The sequence below is a fragment of the Malus sylvestris genome, chromosome 16 (assembly GCF_916048215.2).
Source record: "Malus sylvestris chromosome 16, drMalSylv7.2, whole genome shotgun sequence".
In the NCBI taxonomy this organism is placed as follows: domain Eukaryota; kingdom Viridiplantae; phylum Streptophyta; class Magnoliopsida; order Rosales; family Rosaceae; genus Malus; species Malus sylvestris.
Window position 1 is genome coordinate 18,307,118 of NC_062275.1, and position 25,982 is coordinate 18,333,099.

At 36.6% G+C, this 25,982-nt stretch overlaps 1 protein-coding gene and 1 pseudogene across 1 annotated transcript; one reads left to right on the forward strand and one right to left on the reverse strand.

The window, feature by feature from the left end:
* Positions 1-4,633: 4,633 nt before the first annotated feature.
* On the forward strand, positions 4,634-13,964 carry LOC126606646 (E3 ubiquitin protein ligase DRIP2-like). The gene is made up of 8 exons (XM_050274026.1): positions 4,634-5,010; positions 9,624-9,798; positions 10,605-10,704; positions 11,235-11,805; positions 11,891-12,336; positions 12,436-12,486; positions 12,996-13,068; positions 13,666-13,964. Exons 2-8 carry the CDS (start codon positions 9,684-9,686, stop codon positions 13,840-13,842), a joined length of 1,533 nt encoding a protein of 510 aa, XP_050129983.1. The 5' UTR covers positions 4,634-5,010; positions 9,624-9,683; the 3' UTR covers positions 13,843-13,964.
* A 2,455-nt stretch (positions 13,965-16,419) lies between these two features.
* LOC126609013 (FHA domain-containing protein At4g14490-like) overlaps positions 16,420-25,982 on the reverse strand; it is a 50,040-nt pseudogene continuing 40,477 nt past the window's right edge.

Below are 25,982 nucleotides of genomic sequence, written 5' to 3' on the forward strand. Positions count from 1 at the left end.
TCAGATTTTTTTATCATATCCCAAACTGAATATTTTGAAATCTGATAATTCTAAAAAATTTAGAGAAAAAAAATACATACATACTCCAAAAAAATTGAGATTAGCTCTCAAATAATCCTAAATATAACTTGAAACCCAAATGCCTTGAACCAAGAACAATATTACTTTTTCAAGTGGTGAATTACATTGATAGTTAGTGTGAAGACAAAAATCAATCACATTAAATAGGAGAATGACACATGGACTATTAGTTGCATATGGCGCATTTACCCTTGATGTTGTGAGTTGGGCTAGGCACAGGCCGGGCAGGGCCCAATTTTGAAGGGACCAGATCGGACCCGGGTTTAAAAGAATCAGGCTGGGCCGGGGCGGATATAACAAATTTTAATACAAGAACCGGACCTAACCTGGCCCGTTTGAAACGGGTTGGTTTGGACCGAGTCCACGGGTCTACGAGTCCATTTTCAATTTTTTTTTGTCAGGGACGACCTCGTTGAGATCGTCTTCCTCAGCATAGAAGGGGATCGAGCTCCCTTATTTGTCCCTGTCTCTCTTGCTCATCTTTTCCAATCAGATATCGAGGTCCCTGTCTCTCGACTTCGATTGACGACGATGGTGCGAGGCTCCAGATTAGAATATGACTCAAATCAGATCGATGATAACGCAAGGCTCTAGATCGGTTCAATAGAGATCTGACGTAGTTGACACAATCAGTGTAGTCAATTCGAGGGGTGGGAGGGAGAAGAGAAAGAGGAATAAGTAGTGTCGTCAAGGAGGAGATAACGCTTAAACCAGAGATCTCGATGCTAGTGATAGGGTGGTGGCCATCATTTGTGGCGGTGATGGGATGACGATGGATTAGTGGTATGGGTTTTCGGTGTTATCATCGATGGAGATAGAGATGAGTATGAAAGATGAGATTAGTGGCGGTGTTGTGGGACTCGGGAGAGAAGGAGACTGGGAGGAAGACAATCAAGAAGATTGGTCGTCGTCGTGGTCACCAGACTCTCGACAGTAGTGATGATGTTCTGGGTGGTGGAGAAAATGATTGACGAAGACGGAGAGTGTGGATGGAAGGGAGGAGACTCAGGTTTGATTGAGACCTAGGGTAAAAACTAACGGTTAAGATTGGAAGATATTTTGATCTTCAATCTCCTTCGTCATTTACAATTACAAACGAGCCGGTCCAGGGCCTTGTTTTTCTATATAGCTAGACTCGGCCTACCCCTAAAATGGTATCGCCCCACCCCGCCTCATTTTGGCTTTTAATAAATTAGAACCGAGCCGTACTCGTGCCGACCCCTGGTTCCTATACCCGTTTACCCACCCTTAGTTGTGAGTATACCACATGTGAAACTTTAGTAAGCTAAGCATTTGCTTGCCCTATAGGTCTAAGGCCTTCAGGTTCAAGTACATATTAAATTGTATATTCTATGCCCATGATATCATCACTCCTCCCACTATGCCCTTTCCCAGCCCAAGGTGGCATGGGTCAGCTCATTGAAGTCTTGCTTGGGTGTCCTTTACCTCGGCGAGCCCATTTGCCAAAAATAGTGACTACCACCAAAGATTTTCCTCAAGTGGTATGTTCAGTGTCAAATCTCATCCCCAAACTTCACTATTTTAAATTTTAGGGTGAAGTGCTGATTTAGTCCCTAAACTATGACCTCAGTGAAAATTAGGTCTCGGAATTATTTTTCGATCAAATAAGTCCCTAAATTCATTAAAAATTGCTAATTTCATCCCTCCTATTATATTCAAAGCTATTTTATCAAATTTTTCATCAACTTAAGTCACTTGACACACTTTAGAGTGTAATACCGTTATTTTCTCGCTTATAAGCCCTTAACATTTCATATAGGTTGTGAATCTAATGTCTAATTTACCCTCCAAAGTTAACTTACAGTATTTCTTATGAAAAACTACCAATTTACCCTCCAAAGTTAACTCCATACACTATTTCTTTATGAAAAGCTACAAATCTACCCTCCAATGTGTATAACATGCAAGTAGCGTGACTTAAATTGACAGAAAGTGAATATATTAGCTTTGAATATAATAATAGGGATGTAATTGATAGATTTTTATAATTCAATAACTATTTTTTTCTAAACAAAATAATTTTGGGACCTAATTTTCACTGAGGTGATAATTCAGGAACTAAATTGGCAGTTCATCCTAAATTTTATATTTCATATTTACATGCATTTATTTTATTATTATTTTCGTTAACTTTAGAATTTTAGTTGAATAGTTACAAAGTTTGAATTTTCGTAATTAAAAATTGAAATTTTGTAGACCAATCAGGGTCGTTTTTAGTATTTTCAAACAGGGCTCAATCGCACGAATGCGTGGACAAAAACCGTTTGTGAAACATAATTGCAACGAAGGAGAAATAAACGACCCTTGTGTTGAACCAACCCGAATGCGACTCGGTTCTGCAGAAATTTTCAAATGTTGATTCATGTCGTTTTTCAGCGAATCAAACATCAACACCATCAAAAAAGTGTAGCTCTCAAACCCATATCACAACCCACCCAAAGTTTCCTTAGCGTGGCTTCTTAAGCGGTGTTTCCAGACCGCTATTTCGTTGACTAGTAGCGGGCTTCTCACCATTTTTCGGTGAATCCGTTGAATGAAGATGGTCATCACCATTTGATTTAGACTCACCTCAACCTTGCTTCAAAACCCAGTCTCTGATCGTCCATCGAACGTTGAATAGTAGCGCCCCTTGGGTTCATAACTTAAAACCTACCAAGGCTTCTCCAACGGTTTTCACTGCCGTCCAACCATAGTTGAGAGTTGGCTCAGGCATAAGAAATTTCCCCTTGTCTTGTTCTACATGCTTGTGAAATTTGGTGATGTTTGGAGCTAGTCGGAAATTTGGTTTTCATTTGCCGAAAGTCACCCAAGTAAAGGTGCGTGTAGCGAGCCATAGCCAATGACCTGGCTTTGTTTTCCTAGGCTAATTTTGATGTCCTAAACTAAATTTTGATGGTCGTTCGATAGCTTACCCCTTTTGAAGTTTGTTGTAGACGAAGATCCAACCGTTGGATTGTTATGAAATTTCGCATGTTGTTGTAAAATGGTAAGATGCCCTTAGAAATTGATAAACCCAAAGTCCGACGTGTGAATCTTCTGAATCAGAATAATTAGGGTTTATGACCTAGGCTGGGACCGCTTTGATTGAGGGTTGATGTTTGGTCAACATGTACCTGAATCATTCTTGGATATAGATTGAACTTAGCATTACTAGAGACTTGAAGAAGCCTAGTGGACGTACCTTGGTCAGCGTGCAAGTAGCATACACCTTCCTGGGACTCTATTAGAATTTTAGTAAAACCAGGATATAAAGGTACTTTGTGTATTGTTTTTCGTATGACTAGATACTTGTTTGATACATGAGACTGAAAATGTATGCGTTTTTTTTATGTAAATCATGTTAGGTTGATGTATGATGTGTGATAATGATACTTCACCATGTAGCAGTGTGGTACATGGATGGTCTTGCCTAGTTAATCCACTTTGGGGGACCATAATATCATATGTATTCCTATAGTCATGCTTAGTTGAACCTTAATTGGGGACCACACTAATAGATGTAAAAGATGTATGCCTATGGTTCTGCTTGGTTTATGCATAAGGAAACCATACGCATTTTGAGGGTGAATTTGCTTGGTTAATCCGCATTGGGTAGGGGAAGGAGGGCACTGCCTAATGTTATTGAATATGGTTTTGCCTGGTTATTCCTCATTCCTCATTGTGGGACCACGCTATTAGTTGTATGCATATGGTTCTACTTGTTTAATTCGCATTGGGGGACCATACGCATTCTAGAGGTGGTTCTGTTGAGTTGGTCCAAAACCCTAATTGGATGGATGTTGAGTTGCTCTAGAGTCCTACTCACTTCATGGTTCTGTTGAGTTAGTTTGAACCCTATATTCCTCTAGATTTCTTTGAATTGGTCCGAAATCCCATTATTGATTCAGTTACGTTAAGTTGGTTTGAAACCCTATATTCTTAGGATTTCATTGAGTTGATTTGGAATCCTACTTTACTATGGTTTCTTTGAGTAGTCTAGAATCTAAAGATTCATTCATATTGAGTTCCATTGAGTTATTTTAGAACTCTATGTTTCCCTGCTAGATAAGGCCATACAAAATTTTGGAGTCATTGCAAATATAAGATGTTTATGGGGCTTAATGAAAAGGTGAACTACGAATAGCTCGATCATGTCTTAGGGTATAATACCTTGAAAATTTTAAAATATATGATTATGTAGTAATTTTTTATCGGAAAGTGAAATGAAGAAAATGTCCCTCGTTGATTAAACATAATTTTACGAGGACGTATTTTATTCTCGTATAATTTATTGTATTTCTTAGCATATTTGGATAGAGCTTGATTTCATGAATGCTTAGATGCAAACCGTTCGTGAAATGGAGTTATAATGAAGAAGTTATAAATGAGCAAAGTTAGGGGTGAAATGTTCATTTGACCATAATCTGGATTTCTCCAGAAAATTATGAGGTGCCACGTGTGTGGCAGTGGCTGGGAGAGAAATGGGCACTGCCCAATCAAAAAAGAGAAAAAAAAAAAAAAAAAAAAGGAGAAAGGGAAACCCATCATTTCCGTCGCCATGCAGACATGCACCAACCCTGACGGTTTCTGCCATTCTTTCCATCGATTCATCACCATCCATCACCTACAACCCCTTCCTCAACCTTCTCTCTTCCATTTTCACCCAAAATTCGAAGGAATTTGGGGGTACTTTGGTGATGAACCGACGGTGGGTGTTCCAAAGCCTCGGCGGCAATCCGCCCATTTTGGAAGGGATTTCCGTCAACCATCACAACCCTTAGGTGTCTATGGACTCCAAGAACATAGCCCAATCAACATTGGGGGCGGTTGAGCGACAGAATGGATGAATCGAAGTGCATTATTTTAGGGTTTTCCAGCAATTCTTGGTGATTTCAGGCCACTTTCCAGCAAAACTAGGCTTCAGCTCAGGTATGAAAATTTCTCCTCTCACACGAGATCTACTTATGTGTAAAATTTGAGAATTTTTGGAAATAGTTGAAATTTTCCTACAAGTAGGGGCGGCCGATCGCCACCCACAACGATGCGTGACTAGAGGGCCGTCAATGCTATTTTTAGGCTAAATTAGATGTCCTGAATTCAGTTTTGATATTCGTATGATGTAGGCTGATCGTTTGAACCTAAATTCACTATGATACGTTGCTTGGTCAATATATGAATCGATGATCCGACCGTTGGATCGTCACCAAACTTTGAGGCATTATAATACGTAATATTTGAGGACCTTAGGAACTTAGGGATGGGGAATCCGAAGTATGGATCTTCCCAAATTGGATTTGTAAATTCGTAAAATAAAACGTCGATGCCACTTGATTTCGTGATTGGCGGAGATCACACCGTAGGATCATAATGAAATTTTAGTATGTGGTTCTAGAAGCGTAATGTGAACTACGAATGACTTGATCCTTTAGTTTATGATACGTAGGCAGCCTACTCAGGATGTTAGATGCAGCCATAAATAAAACAAAATGATTATTATTTTTAGTGTGGTTAGTTAGAAATATAATTAACCATTATTTTTTTTGTGGCCTACCCGTGTGTTTGGCTTCCGAATTAGAAATTTCGGGATGTTACATAGTGTAAGTAGGCAGTTTAACCTAAAGGTTAGATGCAACCATGAAATAAAAGGAATTTATTAGTATTGCGTAATTCAGTTCATAAATTTAGTCAAGTCTCGAGATTAATTTTTCGGAGTGTGATAAGCATTTGTTGTATCGCTGCCGTTATTATCCTACTATCACATGTCGATCTGGACGTATATCGGGAATGGGGCGTGACATTTAGTAAGGTCTACACCATTCTAGTAGAACATTGAGGTCTGCCTACCATGATATGCAACCTTATTGTTAGGTTGCATACGAGGAGTCTCTCCTATATATAATGAAGTCATCCAATGAGACTGGTATTCGCTGCTTGCTATTCAAAACTCTCTCAAGTTCAGTTTCTCTCAGACTATTCTAACTTAGACATCAAAGACCCTTTGGTAGATACCTTCCCTATTTTTTTTGGGTGTTCGTTATTTAGTCTAACGGTGTTAACTGTTTTGTAAGTGTGATTTGGTAAATCTATCCTTTGCGAAAATTTGCATCCACAGTTAAGGCCTTCCTTTTCAACCCACTGCATCCTGGATTCAAACCCTTTCGCCTTCCCCTTAGTGTTAATTAGTGTAGAATATCGTTTGCAATGAAAAAACACTACTTCTTATTTTCTTTTTTTTATTCACCCGAGCGTCATTCACTAAATCTAAATTTAAGATTTCTTTCAACAAGGTGAAGATTGAAAATGACTAGTAAAGGACTCTATGTCAGTCATATCACTACTCTTTTTCACTCAAGTTATGATGTGTCTACAAGTATAATAGGGGAATGACAACAACGCAAATTGGTTATTAGAATCTAAGAAAAACAAGAGTATTTGTCATAGTTTTAATTACTGGCTTTATTACCTACCAAAACAATCACACGTAGCTTCAAACATATCCTGTGCTCCTGAAAAAAGAAAAAAAAAAGCGCTTATATACATTCACCAACTAGAGTAAACAAAATTGTAAACAAAAAAAAGACTGAAAAGATTGAGAGTTTTGAGAACAACGTAAATCATTTCTAGTTTGAAAGGATTCAGAGCGATGAGCAGAGCGTAAATCGTATCAAGACGTGAAGGCAAAAGGACGAAATTGATTCAAATTTAGGTAATCTATATCTTTTCCTCTTCATGTTTGTAGGTGTGTATCAAGAGTAAAAAAACATAGATATGGAAGATCGATTGTGAACTCGATTTGCATGTCCTCCATGACTCGTTTCTTGTTAACTTTCACATCCAAGTTTTGCATTGTTTTGTTTTGGCTGCAAGGCCATCAAAATATGATTTCCCCCCTTAAAAAAAAGAATTACAAAGATTTCTGGAAAAAAAAAAAAAAGAAGAGTAAATTCAATTACCTTTTTTTCTAAAGAAAAAAGAAAACATCGAATTTCGTTGATACAATTGATGTGCTACATATTACACTATTTTCCCTCACAAATTCTTCAAAATTCCTTAGAAAACTCCAGATCAGGCTATAGGCTCCCCATTGTTGAAGTTCAGTTAGATGATAATCACATCGGATTATTTGATCCATTGTTCCTATCACAAAACTTATTTTTCGTTTGCTGTATTTTAATAAATTCCTTATATATATTGATGTAATTCATTCCTTTAGAACAAAAGGGTTATGAATTTTAAGTATAATTAGCCAACACACAAAAATGTTTCTTTGTTCATGGTTAGTGAGGTGAATTAAGTCGAGAGGATTATCTCAGCCTTGAACCAGAGGCCAACAGATATGAGTCAGTGGGCTGCCACTTGGGCACACATTTGTCTGCATGTAACCAAAACGCTTGCATGATTCACATTTGCAGTCCATAACCGTCCCACTTTTGCATCCTAATCAATTTGTCTCTTTTTTCCTTTTCTTTTCCAAATGAGGTAAAAAAAATTTTTTTTGTTCAAATAGATCATTTGTGTATATTGGCTAAAGTCCAATTTTACCCTCTTTACTCTCTATTTTAATCTTGCTGTACATTTCATGCTTTCAACATTTTTTTTTTTTTGCTTATTATTTAATTGACTTATTGGCATGAAATATTAAAGTTCAGTTTTTTGTTTGTTTGTTTTGCTAATGAGTTAGAAGTTGAGTAATGTGTTCTGTCATACTTTGTCATGTTACATTGTTGAAACTAACAATAAGTGTTGTATAAGTGGCAGAAACATACAATTAAATGCGTAACTTCTATTATTTAGTTGATCACATAAGATGCTAAATTGTCTGATAATAAAAAAGAATTTTCATTAAACTGTCTAGAGCTACACAAGTCATTCAAATCTCTGATAGCTACTCTACCACAATGTAATCATATCCAATACACAATTCATGTTGTGAAACACTTTTTATAAGTTTTTATTAAAATATAAAAGGAAACTATCTTCTATCACAGATAGTGATTTCCACACTTTCTTTTCTCTCTTAGTATTTATCGTTTTTCTTCTAAAAATTAGATTAAATAAATCAAAAGAGAATTAAGTGCATAATGAAAAAACTAGAGTGTGAAAATCAATACCTATATCAGTAGTGCCACTATTCTCAATCCCAACAAATTTTACAGAAATGCTACTACTCCTATCACTTTCCTTTAATTTCTTCAATACTTGAACAATTTTTTCATGGAATTAACAAAAGGATTTGGTTGAAGAATAGTTTCCCGGTACTGCAGGTAGGATAATATTGTTGTCTCTTTGCTGTGGATTAATTAGAGATTGAACAATATACATTAGGTATTCTTTTGGGTGGATACATCTTTGTTGGTGATACAATGAACCAAGTTTACTCCTCAAACACACAAACTAAACACACACAAATTAATATATAGGTTTTGAACAAATTAATATATAGGTTTGTTGGGGGAAAAGAAAATCCTGCATTTTTATGCTCGCTATTTTCATGAAAATCATGCATCTTTGTTTTCGATGTTCCACTTCCTTAGTCATTAGTGGACTGGAATTGCATGAAGCAATTAAATAAGGAAAAACAAAGACACAGAAAAGTTAAGATAATGAATGGAAAAAGAAACCTATATATTTAAATCAGAGAGACTTAAGTTAAGTCACATATTAAGACATAATTATAATTTTGTATTGAGCTCACTATTTACAAAACTAATACTGAATTTGAATTATATGTAAAGACAAATACCATCGCACAGTAGTGTGACATCCTGCATTCGTGAGAATTCCGGAGATCCGTGAATCGTGTCCATTTATCGTATATTGTACGGTAAAAAATTATTTTAAATCTTTTTATTTAAAATTAAACACAAACAGTACTTGACAAAAATTGACACAAACAATAGGATGAATGGACACGATCCTTGGATCCCCAAAATCCTCTCTAAAAAAAATCGGAGAGGATCCTGTTGGCAAGGGAACACTTAATAGTGAAAATTGGACAACTGATGGGAAAAAATCCTATTTGGTTTTTGGTTCCGTTTGTAGAAAAAATAGGAAGTTTAGAAACAAAATAGAACTTTTGGGCGCAGTTTCAGCCCATAAACACCACCAGCGTATCTTACCATGGCGCCTTAGGATTTATTGTGCATATTTGTGGCTGTTTCATCAAACTCACGCATAGTTTTAGTTTTTCATGCGTGCGTTTGTGTTTATGTATTTTTGTTTTATGATTTTTGGGAGGAGGTGAGATTATAGCTGTTGTGCCTCGAACAGATCATCAATCCAACCCCAATCCCATTGTCCAAATCGAACAAGAACCCTCTTCGAATACTCCAAAATCTCTATCCACTCTGGTTTTTTTTTTTTTTTCTTTTCCTTCTGTTTTTTTCTCGCCGACCGAACACGCCCCAATAGCTATCATCATTCATCACCACATAGAATCAGGAAACCCCGTACTGGGTTTTGTTTGCGTTCTCGATTTCTAGGTGATTCGATTCCTGTCTCTTGATTTTCTGGTCGAGAATATTGAAGGTGACATGCACCAGGTGTACGTGAGTTACAGAATAATTAAAGAAGGAGAATAGCACTGGTTGTGTTCGTTGACGATGAGCGGTCAGGTGGTCAAGAGAAAGAGAAAGAAGATCGAAGATTGCATGAGATGTCCACTCTGCAACATGCACTTCTGCGAGGCCACTACCATATGTGAATGCCTTCATACATGTCAGTTCCCTTTCTCTCCCCTTCATGTTTCATCCAATATTATGTTTTTTATCTGATTTCATGTGTTTTCTTGACGCTCTCCCATTCTTTGATATAGGTTGTTTATTATCATGTTTTCATGATCTGGGTCTTTTTTCAATTTTGCATTTTGATTGTCCAAGTTTTTGTATAAAAACATAAGAACAAAACTGCACACATGGAGGAGTTTATGTACATTTTGGAGTGTCAGTAACAGTTAGCTTTAGGAATATGTCAAACTACTAATAATTGTTGGTATTTCCTTACATATGTGTGTAATGAACGACTTGGACTCTACCATAAATTAATTTAATTTCTGATTTAGTTTTTTTTCGTATTTTTCAACTACATATTGTTGCGAGCTTCCATCATGGTGGTCTATAAATTTATTGTAGTGTTAATATCTAGGTCAAGTTTCACTCTGCACTGGACAGGACAACCTACTAGCAAAGAGTTCTGGTTAATTTCCCAAATTTACTTGCAATAATACATACAAAGAATCACAATTTATATTTTCCCTCACATCTTAGACTTCTGCTGTTTCCTAAAGAACATGGTGTGGGCTAATTACATGTAGCATGCAAGAATCCACATATTGTGTTCGCCCATAAGATCTTTCATTGCTCATTCGTCCCATACCGTTTGGGTTTTGTCTAAATTTATCTGAATTATATGGAGTGAGCTGCATTATGTGTTTTATTTTACACGAGTCTCTCATTTAATCATCTGAGCTGCATATTAATTTTTCTTCTATCAATCTGACTCCTCTCTTTTTGTTTCAAGAACAGTTTGCAAGAAGTGCATATACTCAAAGATAGTAGATGAAGAGTTAAATTGCTGTCCACAATGCAATACTCATTTAGGGGTTGCCCCATTGGAAAAACTCAGGTATTTGAATTTGATCATCAATAACAGTCCTATGTTTATAAATGTTTAAATATCGGTTACAAATTCATGTTCTAACTTTATATCATGCTAGAAGAATAGTTACACTGTAAACTGGATTATTAGTAGCAAACTTCCTAAGCACAAAAACAAAAGAAATTTGATGCACAAACTGCTCAATTAGTAGTATAGGCCCTGGACACCACATAAATTCAAAAGCCTAGTTTAACTAATCAAATTTCAAGTGTAGAACCATTTGTTCAGACCAACTGCTGTTTTCGGAAGGATAACTATGTGTCCTCAAAAAACAGTTGCAAAGCATAGTTTTTGTTTTTTTTTTGTTTTTTTTTTTTTTCACTTCTGCTTTTTGTTACATTCAACGCGTGGTTACCTTTTTTTTAATTTCTTGATGACCACACATACAGAGGCAAGCAGGCTCACATTTGATGAAGAATTCATAGATCGCTGATATGGAAAGGATTATTGAGATCTGTGTTGGTTTATGCTTATCTTTTTTCTTTCCTTGTCTGCAGGCCAGACCGCATGTGGGATAATATAGTGGGCAATATCTTCCCTTCTGACAGAGAAAAGGTCAACGTACCTGAAGACAACAATGCGCAAGATACAACATCAAAGCCCCTTCCTTCCGAAAGAAAAATGGTTAAGGAACCTGCAGACTGCAATGCGCAGGATATGACTGCAGAGCTTCTTCCTTATGAAAGGAGAAAGATTAGGGCACCTGCAGACTTCGATGTGCAAGATATAACAGCAGAGCTGCTTCCTTCTGAAAGTAGAAAGTCGAAGACACCTGCAGACGACAATGTGCAAGATGTAGAGGCAGATCCCCTTCTGTCCGGAAGGAAAAAGGTTAAGGAACCTGCTGTGACCTCAACTAAGGAGATATATCTCTCTTCATTGTTGAGAAATTCACCTCCACGATCCGGTGGGTCTGAGATGAGTGGACAAAGAAGGTATCCTGCACGAAGGAGATTTCCTCTACAAGAGTCACTTTCGATTCAGGAGCCTGAAAAGAACGAGGATGTTTTCCATGAGAGACTTAAGTCACCTCAGACACTAAAAACGGTTTCACTATTTACCAAACAGGTAAAAGAGGGGAAAAAATAATCGGTTCAACGCTTTTACTTGTCCATTTTTATCCTCTCAAACATTTTGGAATATGTTGATGCAGAACTCTGCTAAGGGAACATTGAAGCAGCACATGCTTAACAAGGGTGTGGTGGACAATTCTCAATCAAAGGACGTGAAACCTGAAATTTTGAAACCATTAAACCGACTGGTTGAAGCTGCAAGCAAGACAAGTCCTGATAAGATTAATCTGCAACTGCAACTTCCTATTTCCGAACCAATGTTGCCTGATGCGCTCAACAACGAAGCACGTGAGGTTAAGCCCGTTATAGAATATGGAAACAAATCCAAAGTCGGTGGCAGTGTGAATCAATCTAATCCTGCGCCATCAGGTTTGGTGAGTTTTAGGAAACCACAACGCGGACGAAAAAGAAAACCAGCTGTACCTGACGGACTCAACATTCCAGCACAATCTGTGGTTGATGCAAATGATAAGTGTGACCGAATATTACGTCCAATTTGGTTCTCATTGTTTGCTTCCGAGCACCAGTGAGATTTTGTTCCCATTGCTTTAATCAAGAACTGATTTGATTCTTTTTTTCCTTTTTCATATATTGGGTTTAACAATTTTGAAATTGATTATTGCAGGGAAGGCTTTCCACCCTTGCCGCAGTTACCTTCATGTTACTTGAGAGTCAAGTAATTTTGATTAACCTTATGCCCTTCTATTTTCTTGCATTTACTGTTTGCCGATCCCTGCACCACAAATTTTTCAGTCTCGATGTAAAGTTCATGGCAATAGATCATATCTTACAAGCAAGAAGCAACTAGATTTTTCACTCTTCTTTCATGATACATATGCTCAACTCAATCTGTATCATTTTCCAGATGTCCAAAAAGAAATATTATTTCCATTTTCGATAGTTAGTACAAAACTGTGCCGCTTTTCCATGGACCGGCGTTATGAAAATTTTGCGACTTGTTTGATGAATGCATGCGCCATTATTCGTTCTCATGCCCCCTTTTCTTGGAGAACACTTGTGTACTTTACATGGCAGGAGCATCCAAAATTAATTCTGTGGGACAGAACTGACTGTTGGATGAAAATGCTCTCTTGCAATTTTCTGGCTATGTTTAGCGTAATTTATTCGTTTAATTTCTTGTAAGCGCAGATATTAACTTCAATTTTGTTTTTCGAAATTCCGTAGGGATGGTAGCTTTCCCGCTTCGTTCTTAAAAAAGTACCTGGTGAAAAAGCTGAATCTTAGAAGCGAGGATGAGGTAACATCATCTTTGTCCCTTTTCAGTTACTACTGTTTGTGCATGTATAAAACTTCAAACTTATGATGGTGAAGAAAAAGGGGACGGGAAGCGTTTTTTCATATATCGAAAATGAAGATTCCTTGTCCTGCGAAAACCAAATTCATCTGTTTTATTTCTTGAAAAGGAAATAAGTGAATCAGAGATTACTCCTTTTGTTCATGAATTCATACTGTTCAATTGGGAATTTGGGTAACATGGGTGATAGTCTGCTTCAGTACATAAACTGCTGGCAAGCAGGAGAAATCGCTAAATTCGTGAATTGTTTTGTTCTGCTAATGATATTTGAAACTGATATTTTTGTGGTCAGAACTAGGTATAGTTGATTTATCTGATCACTTATTTCCCATTTCACTTGTCCATTGTTGCCAACCCTAGTTTTTCTAGTAAGTTAACCGGACTTGATGATATTAGACGCTCAAAAACTTAGTCGATTTGGGTACTAAAAGCAGAACTATTTTTTGCTGCAGACAAGTAAATTTATTTTTCTAATCAGACCTTTAAATTCATGAAGTATGCCTATATTTGATACTGTATTTCCCTTCATGCCTAATGCAGGTGGAGGTCACATTGCACGGAAAGCCAATACTTCCTACATTGGAGCTGCATAACTTAGTCGACTTGTGGTTACAGACAACAGCATCTGCATCTCAGAGGATACAGGCGACCGTAGGAAGCTCTGCAGAGGAATACGTGCTGCCCCTCACATACAGTCGAAAAATGCTGCTCCGTTAGACTAGCTTTAGCTATTCCTGTAGTCGTGGCCCTGTAAAGGTGATCAGTCCAGGCAGCCGCAGTCTGGGATGCCTTCACTGTGTTGTTCTCCGTATGCAAATTTCATTTGTTCGTTCTTTTCATCCCTGCTTGCACATGCTTTGCTTGCAGTGTGGTGTTCTCGGTACTTCTTACCCTAAGCAGGTTTTCGAGTTTTACTTGAACAGGACGTGTTCTTTAGGATCGTAACTCTATATCCTTGGTTTCTAAGTTTTTATAGAATTTTCTCATTGAAAAACAACAGATTTTCAAAACAGATTAAGCTGGTTTAAATTATAACTCTTGGAGAATGCAATTGGCAGACGTTTTGGAACGAAAGTTAGATTCACCAATCGAGAATACGATTGTGAATACTCTGTAATTGCTAAAACCGAGCCGCCCCAGCCCCCATGGACAAAAACTGACGAATAGTTTTTCTCAATTTTCACCACTAACGAAAAGGAATTAGCTTTGCATACATGATCACTCCGAAAATTGCAGTGCACAACTTGCACGGTTTTACAATGCATGAACAGATACGGTTACCCATTTGTTCCACATTTACCATGAGAAAACACTGATATATACAAGTTTCTCCGTTGAAAGCACTAAGAAGATGATTTGAATCGGGAACGAAAGCTGAACAACAAGTAAGGTGCGTGAAACAATTGGAGACTTCAGAAGCAAGGCGCATCATCTCAACTGGATCTGCAATAATTGATTGCTAGTGATTGCGGTCGAATGTGTTTCCATAGTGTGAAGTAGGTCTCAAACTCTTGCATATCCTGGAAACAAATTCGATACTAATAACTAGCAATCAAGCAGGAGCAAATGATCAATTACACATAAGAATTCATATAAACAAATGAATGTTTGGGTAAAAAGCACTCGGCTCGATTCAATCCTGATACAGAATTTTTCATAAATTATTTTCTCAAGAGAAAAATAATCATGTCACTGCCCTATGTACATGTGATATTGCCTAAAGCATTCGACATAGACAGATCAATTCTCAAGAGCAGCGGTACTGCACAAATCGGTAGCTCGGTAGCTCCTCAATACGGATGGAGAGCGACAAAACAGAATGTAGCTGTCAAAGATGGATGATGCATCATTTAGACCCAAAACCGGAATGTAATAGGTAGAACGCTTGACGGAATTACTAGTACTAAACCACGCCCGTCAATATGAACGATGCTCACAACAGAAATAAACTTGGTTTCATCTCATCTCATCTCATCTCATGTCCCTAAAATTCAATGGATTAGACTTTAACAAGCAAAACTGTCTGCGGAATGCTCCGGGTTTACAACTCTAGTTATACACAATTACAACGATGTTTACAACTCTATTACCACATATATACAACCATATATATATATATATACAATCATATTTACACATATATACTAATCAGTATTTCTGTCAGAATTCTAGCGATTGAGGAGAGAACTAAGTGCGCACAACTAGAGGACATGAAGTTTTAGCGATTGACATTTAAGATAGTTGTATTTTAAAATAAATGATCAGATACACATATAAAACTGTCTGAAATGGGTTGCAGTTTTACCTCAGTTCCACCACAAAGAAGTTGGAATTCTCCATTGTCACCACCACTTCTCTCCCTGCTTTCCTTTGCCCAAAAATTGGAAAAAAAAAATCCGATTTTCGAGCCATTTACTCTCACTAAATAGCAAAAAAAAGTTCAGAACTTTGAGGATAAAAAAGAAGGCATCTACAACTCAAATCTGCAAACATAGAAATAAGCAAAACTCATTTGAAAACCCACCATAAAAAACCAAACTTTATCCAAAAAAAAATCAAAAAATAACGGCCTATTTGGTATCTTATTCGAAAATTTTCATTTTTTATCAAAACATTTCTTAAGAACATTTCTTGAAAACAATTTTCTTTAAGACTTAAAAACTTGTTTGGTGTGAAATTTAAAAAATTAAAATAGAAAACTTAAACTGAACAAAAAGATCCAAAAAGAAGGGTCACAAAGAGGAGAAAGGAGGAAAGAAAGTAAGAAATGATCGGAGGAAAAAAAGAAGAAGAGAGAGGACCAGAGGAGATAGAGAGGAAAAGGAGAGAGAACCGAGAGAATGAAAAAATTGGAAGAGCGACAACAAAGAAAAAGAAAACTAATGAAAATGATTTAAAAACTTTGAGTTTTAACAATAAGGACAAAATAAAGGGTAAAATGAATAGTACCAATATTGACTTTTTAGTTTAAAAATGTGATTTTTTGTTAAAGTGAATAGTATTGAAAACTTTTCGTTAAAGTTCCCCAAAATAAAAGGAGAAGAGAGAGAAGAAAAGAGAAAGGTAGGTTTGGAGTGAGAGTGGAGGAAGGAAAGAAAAGAAAGGAGTGAGTTTAAGTTTAAAAACTTAAATAATAGACTATATTTTTTAGTTTGTCTTGAATTCAATTTTTGAAAACAGTCCTACCAGACAAGTTTAAGGCCTAAAACTTGAAAATTATTTTTGAGTTAAAAAAGTCGGATTCAAGTAGAGTACCAAAGAGGCCCTAAAGAACCCATTTGATAGCTGATAACTTTACACAAAATGCAACAAAGAAAAGACAAAAAAGAAAAAGTAAACCCATCAAGCTCAACCCTTTAATTTAAACTCCAAAAAAAATTGAACACAACCCAATTGAATCATTAATCTTACCGTAATATACTCTCAATTACTTGCTGTTAACCCTTGTGTTTTCAAATTTCTCCTCTATCTCTTTGTTGTTCTGCATTATGTGCAATGTACTCCCGATTTCTCTTTGCTATCTTTGTCATTTCCGTTATCTACTTCTGATTTCGCTTTGCTTTCTCTATCATTTCTGCAATTGGCTCCTCTGTCTCATCAATGATCTGTTTTGGAAAATTCCCCACAAAAAAACTCAAACCACTCACTGAGCGTCATCTTCTCCAAGTCACAACTCATATTAATATCTGCACCACACCCACTTTAGTCGCCACCCTTAACACCATTCCGCTTCCATGTTCACCATTTTCACCACTCCCACTTCCACTTCCACCTTTTTCACCCTTTCCACTTCCACAATTGCCCCTACACCGTAAGAATGGTAACCCGGATAAGCTGCGAAGTTCGTGTGAGTGACAATAATCCGACGTATGTGATAATCATAAAACATTTTCATTGATCACATTTTATAAACATCAATCATAAAATCAATCTTTATAAAATCATAAACACATTGAAAATCCCGAAGGAGTCGCACAAACATCCAATGACCTTTCTAAATAAAACCACAAAGGTTGTCAAATTTTAGATACATAAACACATTGAAAACTAGGGCTAGAGCGACACAATTCAGTCGAAGCCTACATCTTCTAAGTTTCCATGTTCTAGACTCAATCCAAGGAAATCAACAAATCAACGAAGACAAAGGATGCAATTTCGGACCACTCAACGAAATCCAACAAGGACTAGGTTCTAGACCACTCAACAGAACCGAAGGGAAACGATATTCCAGAGTACTCAATGAAATCCGAACAGGATATGATTTTGGACTACTTAACGGAATCGCGGAGTAGGAGGATTCTGGACCATTCAACAAAATCCATATGGAGAAGAGAACCATACCACTCAATGGAACCCAGTGGAACTCGGTTCTGGACTACTTAACAAAACTGAGTAGAATCCAAGGAACATATTTCAAAACAGCTTAGTGAAACAAGACATGACACAAGTTTGATTTAGCAGCTCCCCATGACAATGGGTTAACAGTACTCTACTGGCCCTCATGTTTCTCAAATCATTTCACATACGAATTTCAAATCACATTTCACAAACATTTTGAATATGCAAGTCAAATCACATTTCATAAAAGTAGATCGATGGCAAAATATAAAAGCAATTTAGTAGAAAACGCATTTATAAATCCATGCTATATCCACCAAGTATACTAGCATGGGGATTCTCAGGGTGATAACCATACCACATATATTAAAGTCACTCACCTGGAATCTGCGCTAATGCACTCTCAAACAATGATCAAGGTGCGCACGTATAATAGTTGACTAGAACAAATCACAAGTTTTGTCTCAACATTCTATTGATAAAACACATAACTTTACGTAGTACATGTCCTATAGGACATTCTAGACGGATTCAGAACGCCATGACCAAAAGTTATCAAAGGTCAACGTAGGGTCAACGACCCTACATGACTTGATCCAGAAGATCCGCACATCGAATTTCTTATTTGTGACTTCCTAAGGCTCTCATTATGGTTCTAGAACAACATACTAAAATTTTGTGCCAATCTGACGGTCGGATCTTTGCCAATCGCAAGTTTTAGTGGCAGCAACCTACGAAACTAGGTTCAAACGGTGGAATTTTTCTAAACGGATGTCAAAACTAAATCAGGGTTTTGAAATCAGCTGTAAATGACATTTTAGATTCTTCAGCTCCAGGCCAGTGCCACATGTCGTCGAGGGCCAGCCATGCAACTTCATGAGTGCCACACTTCGACATTGGGAATATTCCAACGCTTAACGAAATATTCCTTCATCCCTTTCCTCAGCTCCGGTTTTTACGTTGCGGCCATCCAAACCCACCAGAATCTGAAGAAAATGGCCAGAATTCCTGGAAATTTTTTAAATCATCATATCTTTTTCATTTTTCAACCAAAATCGACAATCTTTATATGGAAATGAAGCTAGGGAAGAGGAGAACACATTCGTACCTATTTGGGAGCCAAAAAATGGCTAGAGGTGGTCTGAATTTTGTCGGGAAAAGTTGGCCTAGTCGGATCTCGTGATTTTTCGATTTTTCCTCGATTTTTCACGAAACCAAAGCCATCACTGGCTTCGTGGGGACAAGATGAACACAATGGTGAGGTTTCTTGGTCAAGTTTCGCTAGAAAATTTTATGGTTAATGACGGTGCGACTCGACAAAGTGAGAAGGCGAGAGAGATGAGAGGAAATGAAAAAGAAATCAAAGAAAAAAAAAGAGGAAAGGGTTATTGATTTTCTAGAAGTGGGCCCCACACGGGGACTCAAAACAAGCCAAGTAAAGTGTGTCCATATAAATGTAAAATTACTAAAATACCCTTGACGTTCCAAGCTTCATAGAATCTTCGTTAGAACTCCAACTTATGTTCCATTTGCTCCGACGCGCTTGTATCGATATGTACTATTAGACCAGGCAGTTTCAGACATGACACGAAAATAACAGTTTTCGGGTCAACACGATAACTAATCGGGTCATTATCGAGTGACTTGTTAATACATGTGGGTAACCCGTTTCGACCCGTTAAGAAAAAAATTATTTTGATAATTTTAAGGTTTAATTACTAAAAGATTTATTATAAAATACAATAGCCGTATTAATATATACAATATATTATGTATTAAATATATAGCTTTGTATTATTATTCTATATAAGTAAAAAAAAAAGTTTTAGTCATTATTTATTTTTATTATGAGAGTTCCTTATGATCATTACTAGGATAAATTTTACTTAACATGTTGTTGTCCAAAATTAAAATAAACTAGAATAGTATTTGTATAGGCAAAAACTATTCCTCCACGAGTAGATAATATAAAAAATTTGAGGGCAAAATTAATAAAATTATTAATAATTATTGTAGAAGTGTAAAAAATGTAAAAAAAAAAAAAATATACAATCACTCATAGTGACAAACTTTACAACTTTCATTAAAGGGGTCAGCTTCGAAATCCAACACTATAATCCATAAACCTTAAATTTATAGTTAACCATTGATTGTCATTTACGCTTTGTTCTTCTTATTTAATTTCATTTTTTTAATTTTCTTTTTTGAAAACATGATCATCTGGCGGATGTAAGAAGATGAACGGTTCATATCTTTGATATCATGTTTTGATATTTACGGTTAACTGAAATAAGAGTCAATGTCATATAGTTTGTAGAAACTTTATAAACATCAAGCAATATCAATGATCCAAACCGTTCATCTTCCTGCATCCTCTAATAGATCATGTTTTCAAAAAACAAAATTTGATGAGAACAATGAAGCGTAAATGTAAACAACAATCAACGGTTAAATTTTGATCTATGATTTATATGATTATAGTGGCGAATTTCAAAGTTAAACTCTTCATGAAAATTGTAAAGCTTGTCATTATGAGCGTTTATATATTTTTTACACTTCTACATTAATTAAAAAACTATTAAAGACTTTACTTAATTAATTAAGCTATTAATTAATTTATACCCATTTTGTTTCAGAAGCAATGGATACTAGAGATTCAGATTCAGTAAACCTTAGTGATAAGGAGTCTGTGGAGATTATAATGGGAACATAACGAGATCTTGGAAGCGAAAGTATAGACAATACATATACGGGTCTTGCAAAGAAAAAGGCTAGAGCAATCAATTTAGGTAAGTGAAAATATACTTAAAAGAAAAATGCATTTTTATGTTTTGGATGTGACAATATGGTATGTATATACTTATTTAGTATTATGTTTTTCATTTGATTATTTATTGGTTTAAAATATATTTTCCTTAACGGGTAGCGGGTTGGGTCATATTATTTATTAATATTATCGGATCGGGTCATTTTACCCTTTTATTTTAATAGGTGTTACACGACACGATCCGTTAAGATATCGGGTATAACAAGAAAATGACACGAACATAGAAAACACGACACAAATGTCAAGTCTATGTACTATACAAAATGCCAAGAATTGAGGCAAAACACAAAAGGATCAAATACACACACATAGAACTGCGTGTCACAATCAGGGGCATTTTCATCCTTTTACTTATCGAAAAAATTTTACGCAACAAATATAACTCGTCTTAACAATTACGAAATACAGTATTTAAATAGTGAAATTCCGGAAACGAGATTTCACATACTAAATAGAAATCTAGTAGTTTAACTCACCTTCATCCTAAAAATGTACCATCAAGGAAGTTCAACAGAGTGAAGTTAGTGCCACAATTCAGAGATCACTCAAACATACGCAATTGAAATTGAAAGACTTGTCCGCAATTCAATTAATCAAATTTTTGTGCAATTCTTTTTTGACGTATTCCCAAGCACCCATTCACTGCAAACGCCAGACCAAACAATGTAGGGAATATACCTTTTTTTGTTATTTCTATTTTATTATCGTTATTTTATAAGGAAACAAGCTCCAACAAAAAACTTACGGGCAATAAAAGGAGCCCAAAAATATTACATATATATATATTCATGTTTTATAATGTAAAATAAACCCTAAAATAAATTGCACAGGTCCTAAGCGTTAAGCTCCTTCACACTTCCCGACTACCACCGAACGATTTTTGGAACATTAGGTCATTAATAAGTATAAAATGCGAGATAATGGAAACGATATCCACTCTTTATCTTTTCCTACACATTCTTATTTAATTCATTACTTGTTTTCATGTACTAGGCTCATTTTACATTCAGACTATTCTGCATACAAGACTAGTCTCTAGTACATGTAGAAGGAATGGTTGTGCTATATTTAGTACCCATGCCTGAATTTACCACACCAAAAATATAGTTTATAAACGAATAGTGTAGGGCTATAATTTTTCATCTCCAGTGGTGCAGAAGGTATATTTTTCATCTATCTTTAAACTCAAGTTTACTATCCAAACTATCATTATAAACCAATTTTTTTTCAAAATGTAAATTTATCTTTACACCCGTTTAAATCTCAAATTGAATAATTTAGTGAAGTTTCCACTCTCTACACTTGTATTCTTTATATCCATGTTCCCGTAATTCTATTTGAATAAGCATAAAGCACTATGACATGCTTTCGTTAATGTAATACAACAGTACGCCGTAGTTGATGTAATACAACACTATGGCTTGTAGAAATTAATATAATTTCTTGAGATGATGTGCCCCATTTCTGGAGCGACGTCAATATATGCATGGCGTCTCCTAAGGCTGCTTTGCTGATTTGTTTGTTCTTTGGTGTTTGTGTGATTTGTGAGCTTTTTGAGAAAATAAGCTAATAATTTATGAAATTTGATTGTCGTCCAAAGCAAGATAGACGTATTTATCAAATATTTTCGATAGTCGTCTGCGATGAGCTAGCAAAGACACCATTTTGAGGGCTTATCGAGTTGTACATGAATGATATCATGATCACATCTGAAATAAAAAAGCAATCAGACATGAACTTGATCAAGATAATGCAGTGCTATGACACAAATTGAAAAATTCCAATTTGGAGAGCATTAATATTATGTAGTCGTTATTGATGATTTTTCTAATTATTTATGGTTGTGTCCATTAAAATTAAAATCGGATGCATTTTCTACATTTGTAGCTTTTAAGAAATTGGTTGAAAATTTGTTTAACACCACTATCAAAACCTTTCAAACCGACGAAGGAGGTGAATATATGAACAATAAATTCAAAGTTTTCTTGACTCATCATGGAATTAACTATCGTTTTACATGCCCACATCATCCCGAACAAAATGAAGTTTTAGAATGAAAACATTGTCACATAGTTCAAACTGGGCTTACTCTTCTTGCTCACCCTCTTCGTTTTGGGATGAAGCTTTTCATACAACTAATTATTTGATTAATCGTTTGCCAACAAGGGTATTAAATGACGAGTCACCTTATCAAAGGCTTTTTCACAAACCTCCTCAATATGATTTTCTAAAGGTTTTTGGTTGTCCTGTTTTCCCTATCTTTGACCATACAATGTAATAAGTTGCAATTTAAATCCAAATGTAGTGTTTTTCTTGGCTATTCATTAAATCAACAAGGTTATAGGTGTTTAGACATTTCTACAGGAAGAATTTTTTTGTCCCATCACGTTTGGTTTGACGAACAATGTTTCCCATACATAGAGTCCATTTCTACAAAGTCCTTGTCACTTCCCACATCTTCACTGAACACAGTATTAGATATAGGACCATCCCCATCTTTTCGCTTGCCGTCTCCTAATCCACCACCTACTAATCCTATCCAACCATCACATTTTGCCACACCTCCAACCCAATTACCCAACCTAAATCCTATATTATCACCGTTACCATCCCCTGCCACTCCCTCAAATATCTCTCCATTAGTCATGCCTATCCCTCACCCTACCCATAGCACTGCCAATCTAGGAATTCCCATACCCACGAACGCTAGTACGATCAATTCTTCCTCCTAAACTCAGACAACAATACAACCGACTCACTCCATGATCACACGTGCTAAAGAAGGAATCCACAAACCCAATCCCAAATATGTTTTTCTTTCCACTGTAACTAATGATGTGGTTGAGCCTACTTGTTTTACACATGCTAATAAATATCCACAGTGGCGACAGGCTATAGCAGAAGAGTTCAATGCTCTTCAACGTACTGGCACATGGTCCTTGGTGCCATTTCATTCATCTATGAACGTCCTGCCTAATAAATGGGTGTATAAGATTAAGCGGCATTCTGATGGCTCCATACAGAGGTTCAAAGCTCATCTTGTGGCTAATGGTTTTCACCAGCAAGAAGGTATCGACTACAGTGAGACGTTCAGTCCCGTTGTCACTCTTGCTACAATCAGACTTCTTCTTTCCATTGCTCTTCATTATCATTGGCCCATCTGCCAACTTGACGTTCAGAATGGCTTTCTACATAGTTTTTTGGCAAAAGAGGTTTATATGAGATAGCCTTTAGGTTTTGTTGATCCTCAATTCCCTTCACATGTTTGTCGCTTACAGGCGTCTATGGCAGATTCATCACTCTTTACTTTCTTCAATTGTTCAACCATTATTTATTTGTTGATTTACGTTGATGATATTCTTGTTATGCAAAACAATTCCAGTCATATTTCTCAGTTAATTCACCAACTTGGCCAAATGTTTTCTATGAATGATCTTGGCCCCTTACATTATTTTTTGGGAATGGAAATTAAGAGGACACCTGATGCCATGTACCTTTCTCAGTCAAAGTACATTCTCAACCTACGTAAGAAGACTCAAATGACTGATGCCAAACCATTCACCACTCCGCTACAACTGGAAGGAAATTGAGTTTATATGAAGGTGAACCATTGTCTGATGGTATTGATTTTTGAAGTATGGTTGGAGCCTTACAATATCTTCTCTTTATGTGACTTGACATTGCTTTCACAGTGAATCGGGTTTGCCAATAGATGTATTCAACAACCACTGCTCACTGGGATGCTGTAAAGCACATCCTACGATATTTGAAGGCTACTCATGATTATGGAATTGTGTATAAACCCAGCCCTCTCACTCTCACTACATTTGCCGATGCAGATAATGCAGGAGATCCCGATGATGGTCGCTCAACTAGGGGATATTGCATTTTTCTTAGCGATAATTTAGTGTCTTAGAGTTCCAAGAAACAACGGGGGTGTCTTGTTCAAGCACAGAGGTCGAGTACAGACAAATGGTATACACAGCTGCCACCTTATCTTGGTTTCGTCACATTTTTCGCAATCTTCATCTTTCTCTTAATCAACCAAGGTTATGGTGTGATAATATAAGTGCACTTTTGGTGGCCCCTAACCCAGTCTATCAAGCTCAGATGTGCCATGTCAAGGTTGACTACTATTAAGGGTAAAAATGTAATTGTATCCTCTAGAGGTGTAACTTGAGGATAGTATAGTAGTTAGTTTTGACAACTGTTATGATTAGTTAGCTTACTCACTAAGTTTTGTGCCTTGTATAAATACGTAAGTGTGTAATATTATGCAGATGATGAAATACAAGAAATATTTCCTAATATGGTTCCAGCCTTCTATGTCTCACGACCTTCGATCCACTTTCCCGCTTCTTCTCTGATTTGATCGTTTTCTCTTTGATCTTCAACACCGACTGCGAACCCTAATTCTTCAAGCTTTGGCTATGGTGACTTCCGATTCACCGCTGTTATCCAACTTCGGTTCACAGTTTCATCCATCTCCTGATGCGATTCCAAACCCTAACTCCTCAAATTCCCAAAATGCTCCTCTATCACCATCCAGAACATTGGCTTCATGGTACCGATCAAGCTCACTACCACCAATTATCTCACCTGGAGTGCACTCTTTGCTCCGATCGTTCGCAGGTACAATCTTACTAGTATGATTAATGGATCTTTGCCAGCATCGCCTCAATTTCTTTGTGATTAATCTGGTAATCGTACTGCGATCTTGAATCCGGACTATACAACGTGGTTTGAGAATGATCAGAATATTCTTATCTGGATCAATTCTACACTTTCTGAATCCCTAATTTTGTACACTGTTGGTGTTACATCTGTTCGTGAACTTTAGGCGAAATTGGAATCACGTCTTGCAACAACTTCTCAATCTCATATTCATGAAATTCGTTCACAGCTTCGCAATCTGACCAAAGGTGAATTATCTGCTGCTCAATATCTCCAGCAAATTGAGGAAATTGTTGATGCTCTTGCCAGTGTCGGAGCTCCGGTTGAGGATTATGAACTTATCTCTACTACTCTCTATGGCTTGCCTCCTGAATTTGATTATTTTGTGGATGCTATTCAATTTTGTCTTGGTAATACTACACTTGATGAATTACACGGTCTGCTTCTTAGCAAGGAGATTCAACTTGCAAATCGCAAGAAAACCATTACTGCCACACCCTTTCATGCATATCATTCTTCTACTGGTATTCTTCTTACCCCACATCTCAAGCCTTATATGTTTAGCCTACATTCAGTCATAACAATCAGGGTCGTGGCTCTTTCAATTCTTGAAATTACAATTGTGGTAATCATGGTAATTTTTATTACAATAATTCAAGGCCAAATTAAAACCGTGGAAGTCATAACAATTCCAACAGTTCTGGAAATTACAACAACTCTGGCAAGAAGATCATCTGTCAAATTTGTCAACAGTTTGATCATGAAGCGTATGAATGTCCTCATAGGATGAATTCAAGTTACAATGGTAAATCCTCGTAGTCGGTTATGGTTGCTAATACGTCGTTCTCTACACCAACATGGCTTGTCGACTCTGGTGCCAGTTCCCATATGACCAACTCATATGCTCATCTTCAAAGTCTAGAAGCTTACACTAGTCCAGACCAAGTCTTTATTGGTGATGGCAAATGTTTTCCCATTATTCATTCTGGCTCTTCGATTTTACCTACATCCATTTGTA